A 7,500-nucleotide genomic window follows, 5' to 3' on the forward strand; every position below is an offset into this window, starting at 1 on the left:
TCGTGGCCATCGCCTCGTACACGGGCTACAACCAGGAGGACTCGGTCATCATGAACCGCTCGGCCGTGGACCGAGGCTTCTTCAGGTGCGCTCGCCGCCTCCTCTCTCGCCTCGTCCTGTTTGTGGATCTGCTGGGTTAGGGTAACCCTAACCCTAATCCTAATCCTAACCCTAACCTCTGAGAGCCTCTCTGTCTCCTCAGGTCTGTGTTCTATCGCTCCTACAAGGAGCAGGAGTCCAAGAAGGGCTTCGACCAGGAGGAGATCTTCGAGAAGCCGACACGGGAAACCTGCCAGGGTGAGTCCTCCACCTGTTTGGGTTAAAACCTTCAGCTTTTTCATGGGGAGGAAGGTGAAGGTGATGATGAAGGTGAAGGTGATGATGAAGGTGAAGGTGATGGTGAAGGTGAAGGTGAAGGTGGGGGTGAAGGTGAAGGTGAAGGTGGGGGTGAAGGTGAAGGTGATGATGAAGGTGAAGGTGATGATGAAGGTGAAGGTGAAGGTGAAGGTTTTAAGGGGAATGACAGGATGAAGGCTCAGCAGGTTATTCATGAACACGCCGTACCTGCAGCGCCGCAAAGCCATGAAACTCTGCTCTTCCAGGTATGAGGCACGCCATTTACGACAAACTGGACGACGACGGCCTCATCGCACCGGGCGTCCGAGTCTCCGGCGAGGACGTCATCATCGGCAAGACGGTGACGCTGCCGGAGAACGACGACGAGTTGGACAGCACCAACCGCCGCTACACCAAGAGAGACTGCAGCACCTTCCTGCGCACCAGCGAGACCGGCATCGTGGACCAGGTGATGGTGACGCTGAACCAGGAGGGGTACAAGTTCTGCAAGATCAGGGTGAGTCACCACACCTGCTGCACCTCACCTTTAAAACACGGCGTGGCGGCGGCAGCATGAAGGACGGGACGGGACGGGACGGGACGGGACGGGACGGGACGGCAGCATGAAGGACGGGACGGGACGGGACGGGACGGGACGGGACGGGACGGGACGGCAGCATGAGGGACGGGGCGGGACGGGGCGGGACGGGACGGGACGGCAGCATGAGGGACGGGGCGGGACGGGACGGGACGGCAGCATGAGGGACGGGGCGGGACGGGACGGGGCGGGACGGGACGCTCCTTCAGGAGGAAAACGGCTCATTTGTTGGTGTTTGGTGGTTGACGTGTTTGTTCAACACCTGTTTCCAGGTTCTCTGTGAGATCCATAAAAACATCAAACTGTCTCTTTGATGCTCAGAATGCCTTGATTGATGAACAGATTTTATTTATGGACTTTCAGACACTAAAATCTGTTAAAGATGTTAAAATGAAAACATCACATTCCAACATGGTCCCAAGACATTCAGTCCCCCGTCCCGTAAGGCTCCTAACGCTGATCCCCCGTCAGCCTCATGAGGTTCCACAGCACAGAACCGCAGGGAACATGTTCCACTCCCTGGGATTATAGTCATTAAATACCATCAATCACTGTGAATACACACGTTCATGCGCACGCCAGCCTTTCCTGTGAAGTCTCAGCAGGTTTAGGCCTCGGGGCCCCGGGGCCCCGGCGTTCCCCGACAGAACAAACACGCCGGGATCCGCCTCGACCTGAACTTTCCAAACTTCACTGCCAAATACTGAGCTCATCACAGCAATGAGCTGTGTGTGTGTGTGTGTGTGTGTGTGTGTGTGTGTGTGTGCATGTGCGTGTGTGTGTGTGTGTGTGTGTGTGTCTCCCGGCTCTGTAATGTTCTTCCTGTTTGAACCTGTTTGTTTGTGTTGCAGGTTCGTTCAGTTCGAATTCCTCAGATTGGAGACAAATTTGCCAGCCGACACGGACAGAAAGGAACCTGCGGCATCCAGTACAGACAGGAGGTGTGTGTGTGTGTGTGTGTGTGTGTGTGTGTGTGTGTGTGATGTTCAGCTTGTTCAGTGGTTTATGTTCAGCACAGTGTTTATAAAATCTTTTTGGAGCAACAGCTGCACGAGTGAAATGTTCACATTTAAGTCAAACAGGAAGTTCAGACAGAAATCTGTGATGCACTTTAACATGAGACTGATCACGTCTGTTTCCATGGCAACAGTCTGATGTGTGAACATCACAGATTGACAACAACACTGAACTGAACAGAGTAAAGACTAAAGAGTGTGTGTGTGTGTGTGTGTGTGTGTGTGTGTGTGTGTGTGTGTGTGTGTGTGTTGTTTCCTGGCCAGGACATGCCGTTCACCTGTGAGGGAATCACACCTGACATCATCATCAACCCCCACGCCATCCCGTCCCGCATGACGGTCGGACACTTGATCGAGTGTCTGCAGGGCAAGGTGGGCACACGCACGCACACGCACGCACGCACGCACACACACACACACACACACACACACAGCTTCTCACAGCTTCTCTCATTCTCACTGCTTTTGCTACAGGTCAGCCACACCCAGATTACCACAGATTACCACAGATTACCACAGATTACACCCACATTACCACAGATTACCACAGATTACCACAGATTACACCCACAGTTCACAGCCCTTCAGTTCCTTCACATTAAAAGCCCTCTGTCTCCTGCAGGTTTCTGCTAATAAAGGTGAGATCGGCGACGCCACGCCCTTCAACGACGCCGTCAACGTGCAGAAAGTGTCCAACCTGCTGTCGGAGTACGGCTACCACCTGAGAGGAAACGAGGTCAGAGCCGCGCCGCTCTCTGATTGGTTCACAGTTTACAGAAAGTCTCTGAACAAATGTCCTGACCTTTTCTCTTCAGTATTGATCAGCTCTGTCAGTCGATCAGTCTATTGATCGTTTGACGTGTAAACGCTGAAACTCCAGTGAGCAGCGTCAGGGAGGGTTAGCATGAAAGAGCGAGCGTTCTGATTGGTCTGAAGGGTGGTGATGACGCGGCGTCTCTGCGTCGGCAGGTTTTGTACAACGGCTTCACGGGCAGGAAGCTGACGTCGCAGATCTTCATCGGCCCGACGTACTACCAGCGCCTGAAGCACATGGTGGACGACAAGATCCACTCGAGGGCCAGAGGGCCCGTCCAGATCCTGAACCGCCAGCCCATGGAGGGCCGCTCCCGGTGAGACACACACACACACACACACACACACACACACACACACACACACATCCCACCTGTATACAGCCGTCACCTTCAGAGCAGGTGGGGCTGCACAGACGGGATGCTGGGAAATAAAAGCTCCAGCGGCTCACGCTGCTTCTGTCCAGGTTTAATCTGCTGAGGTGGTCATGTGACAGGAAGTGACATCTCTTCCTGTTTGGTGTGTGTCTGCAGCGACGGCGGTCTGCGTTTCGGGGAGATGGAGCGTGACTGTCAGATCGCCCACGGGGCGGCTCAGTTCCTGAGGGAGCGGCTGTTCGAGGCGTCCGACCCGTACCAGGTGCACGTGTGTAATCTGTGCGGGCTGATGGCCATCGCCAACACGCGCACGCACACCTACGAGTGTCGCGGCTGCCGCAACAAGACACAGGTAGGCGTCAGTCACCTCACACGTCACCCTAATCCTAACCCACGATGTAGTAATCTGATGGAATCAAGTGTACTCGGGTGTAATCTGTAATAATCTGCCTCTCCTGACTTGTCAGATCTCTCTGGTCCGGATGCCGTACGCCTGCAAACTTCTGTTCCAGGAGCTGATGTCGATGAGCATCGCTCCGCGCATGATGACCAGTTAGAACCGGTTAGAACTGGTTCTGATGTGATGAGCTCCGTTTGTATTGTTGTTGTTTTACAGGAATTTCTCTCTTTTTTGTAAATTAGAATAAATGTTTTTCCCTCGTGGTCGTCTTCTCTCATTTGTCTGGTTTAAATGTTGTGACATCGCCACAAGAATCAAAGATTCTTCAAATCTAAATTGTTAATCCTTTCAGATTTGATCTGGGCGGAGTTCAGCCGTTGAGGGACTGAAACTCACCCTAACCCGTGACTGGGCTTTTATTGTGTAAAACATTTTGAAATGGATTCAGCCGGTGGGTATGTGACGATGCTCTCAGGCTGCAGGTCGGTGCAGGAAATCTAATCCAGCAGCTCAGCGTCTGGATGAGGATTATGTGTAAAATATTGTTGGTACTGATGTGTAAACAGGCTTTATTCTTAATGAGGATCTGACGTTCTCTTAAGGTTCCACAGGAAATGCACACAGTTCATTTTGGACTCACTTATGGAAACTTGGTGTCAAAATCTATTTCCTTAAAAGAAATATGAGAAAGGTGAGGTTAGAACAGTCCTGTGAGCAGGTGAAGGTGGGTGATGCTATTAACATTCATAAATCCACGGGTTTATGTGATCAAGCTGTAACATGAAGCTGCTCATGGTTTCCATGGAAAAAAACACTAATAAATACGTAACACTGATGGGGAGTTTTACTACTTTAATAAAAGACTGGAGGCATCTTCACCTTATTAACAGGTAATTCTGCTTAACCCTGACCACATGTAGATGTTTATCAAAATCAGAAAAACTTTACTGAGAGAAACTGGCTCAGCTGCAGTTGCTCTCATCCGAGAGAATAATTAAATCATAAGATATGGAAAAAGAAATAAGACATAAAATATGTGTATTAGAAATATAAAAAAGTATGCATTATTTCTAAGTTTGTACATTAATGCACAAAATATTACAGAAATAAGAAACTGAACATATAAAAATATATACACCTCATAAACAGGGCTATTGCGAGGTGGAAGTGATGACAGTTAAATGGTTAAATCAGAGTTTGAACAGTCGCCTCTCCACTCCCACTGGGGAATTTTACTGGTTTAATAAACGACTGGAGGCATCTTGACCTTATTAACTCCCACTGGCAGCGGCACAACAAACCAGTTCAGCTCACAAAGCCTCCCGAACAAAGCACAATTCTTTTTAATGTTTTATTTCATGTGTTTTCAAATGTTCTTTTTATTGTGAAGCACTTTGAGCTGCAATTCTTGTATGAAAGGTGCTATACAAATAAAGTTTTATTATTATTATTATTATTATTATTACCTCCTCATTCCAGCCAAACCAGATCCGTGTTTTGGGGCATGGCATGAGGATGGAATCTGAGTTATCAAAGATCTGTACTTCGATGGCGTCTTCACATCATTTAACCAACTGGCAAGTAAATTTAATCTTCCCAAGTCCCATTTCTACTGTCATCAACAGATTAGACATTTTGAACAGAGGAGCTGGCATCCTGTCCCCGAGGTCGCCCGGCCACACCAGCAGACGCTCCTTCAGCCACAGAAACGAATCTTCAGAATCTGTGTTCCGTTAACATGAAGCCCCAGTCGGTGCCTTGGGTTAGGAAGCTCTGGGAACAAGATCTTGGAATATCTCTCCTTGACCGTCAGTGGAATGCTGTTTTGGGATGAGTGCACTCCTCCCTGGTGTTTTCTCATGATGTGACTGCTGATGTTTACAGGACGATGCTGTCTGCTCACTAAACTGCCAGGACAGCAGAGGACTGACCCAAAAGAGACTTACTGAGAGCAAAGAAGTGGAATATTCTTCAACAGTCGAGTCTCAGACCTGAACCGGCTGAGCTGCTTCTCACCTGGAGAGCCACCTGAAGGCAGGAGGAGCCTCCGAGCTGCAGGAAAGGCTCAGAGCAGCTCGGGGAGGAAACTCAGTCTGGTGTTGTTGTTCAGGGGCTCAGGACTTCAGGCAGAGACTGCACAGGATTTTCCTCCAAATATTGAATATAATCCTTATAATTATTTTAAATATATAGTTTGTCCAGGTACTTATGAGCCTCTGGAGGTGGAGTGACAGTGTATAAAACTGGCTGTAATTCCTAAAAGGTTGATGCCATATTTTTGTTCTGCCCCTTAAATTAAAGCTGAAAGTCTGCACTTCAATCAAATATTGATTACTCCATTTCAAATCCACTGTTGGTGGTGTACAAGGGCAAAATTATGAATATTGTGTCACTGTTAGGGTTAGGGTTAGTGGTCATGGACCTGCAGACTGTGACTGGCCACCAAAAACATACGAGGCGGTGGCTTTTAGCCTCCTACTCGCCGACGTCTCATGCTGATCGATACTGATCATATTGATCATATTGATGGATCAAGGAAATCATGTTTCATCTGAGGCTGGAAAAGATCAAATTCACCTTAAGGAGTAATAAAGATAAGTTCCTGAAAATCTGGATGCCTTTTCTGATTTACTTTGAAAATCTAAACAATACAACAAACTGGGAGAGCGCTTGACGTGTCGATGGCCCAACATGTTGACCTCAGGACATTTTTATTTGTTTGTTTGTTTATTCCTTTCGCGGGTTTGCATTTTGTGTGTATGCGTGATTTATTGTATTATTATTATTATTATTATTATTCTTTTATTTTTTTATATTTCATTAAGAGGAAGAGATATATATGTATATATATATATGTATATATGTGTATATATATGTATATATATATATATATATACACACACACACACACATACATGTGTATATATATTGCTATACTGCTCTTATAACATGTTATTATGACAACATGTTTAAACGCTCTGACATAGAAACTGTATCAGTGTTATTATGGCCACATGGTGTCAGTTTGTAAAATCACTTTCATATGGAATAACAATAATATTAACAACAATAATGATAATAATAATGACAATGGCAGTGTTGATCATAACAATGATAATAATAATCAACAAAATCATGGAAAACAAAGAGTGAAGACAAGTTTGTCTTTAAAACTTTATTGACAAACTGAAGCATAAACATGAGCAGAGAGCATGTGAGCACATTCCAGCACAAATCCTCTTTTCAAAAGAAATTTCAACACAAGCTTTTCCTGTTTGGTTATCTAAGCTTCAGAATAAGAGCCTGCTGTAGTGTTTTCTTAGCTAAGCTTCACAATAAGAGCCAGCCGTGGTGTTTTCTTAGCTAAGCTTCACAATAAGAGTCAGCGTGTCAGTTCAGATCAGTCGCTGAGGCCAAAGGAAAGAGTTTACATCGCAAATTAGTTCTTTGAATGAATCCAAAAGGAAAGGATTTTTTCATTAATTTTTAATTTCTCAAATAAACGGCTGGTCATCTCTGAAAAAAACAAGCAAGGTGCATTCCAGTCGCCACCAAGCCTCAGCAGAGAGCTTCAGCAGAAAGCTTCAGCAGAAAGTTTCAACAGAAAGTTTCAGCAGAAAGCCTCAGCAGAAAGCCTCAGCAGAAAGCTTCAGCAGAAAGCTTCAGAAAAAAGCTGCAATGAAAGAGAAAAACAGGAAACTACATTAAAAAGCATCGAATGTTTAGTTTGAGCCGCCGTCGCCTCCTGATGATGCGTCTGCGCCTCACAGCTCGCCGTCTTTGGCCACTGGAAGGAAAAACATAAACACAGACAGATGTGTAAGACATGCACACACACACACACACACACACACACACACACACACACACACACACACACACAATGTCTCTTTGATGTTCGGTTTTGATTTTCAGATCTGAGTTTTTTCCTCAGAAGGAAAACAGAGAAAATGTGACGAC

At 46.6% G+C, this 7,500-nt stretch overlaps 2 protein-coding genes across 2 annotated transcripts in view; one reads left to right on the top strand and one right to left on the bottom strand.

Annotated features, from left to right (window-relative positions):
- The window catches only part of polr2b (RNA polymerase II subunit B), a 13,832-nt gene extending 10,029 nt beyond the window's left edge, over positions 1–3,803 (top strand). The window contains exons 17-25 of the mRNA XM_030062075.1: positions 1–85; positions 203–297; positions 603–853; positions 1,786–1,875; positions 2,215–2,322; positions 2,573–2,686; positions 2,920–3,080; positions 3,297–3,492; positions 3,608–3,803. The exon at positions 1–85 is cut by the window's left edge and continues 12 nt beyond it. Of these exons, the coding sequence (XP_029917935.1) occupies positions 1–85; positions 203–297; positions 603–853; positions 1,786–1,875; positions 2,215–2,322; positions 2,573–2,686; positions 2,920–3,080; positions 3,297–3,492; positions 3,608–3,697 (1,190 nt within the window). The 3' untranslated portion in view covers positions 3,698–3,803. The remainder of the gene's footprint in view (positions 86–202; positions 298–602; positions 854–1,785; positions 1,876–2,214; positions 2,323–2,572; positions 2,687–2,919; positions 3,081–3,296; positions 3,493–3,607) is intronic.
- Positions 3,804–6,696: 2,893 nt separating this feature from the next.
- igfbp7 (insulin-like growth factor binding protein 7) overlaps positions 6,697–7,500 on the bottom strand; it is a 4,687-nt gene continuing 3,883 nt past the window's right edge. The window contains exon 5 of the mRNA XM_030061293.1: positions 6,697–7,327. Coding sequence (XP_029917153.1) covers positions 7,305–7,327 — 23 coding nt within the window. The 3' untranslated portion in view covers positions 6,697–7,304. The remainder of the gene's footprint in view (positions 7,328–7,500) is intronic.

Source organism: Myripristis murdjan, chromosome 10 (genome assembly GCF_902150065.1).
Source record: "Myripristis murdjan chromosome 10, fMyrMur1.1, whole genome shotgun sequence".
Lineage (NCBI taxonomy): Eukaryota > Metazoa > Chordata > Actinopteri > Holocentriformes > Holocentridae > Myripristis > Myripristis murdjan.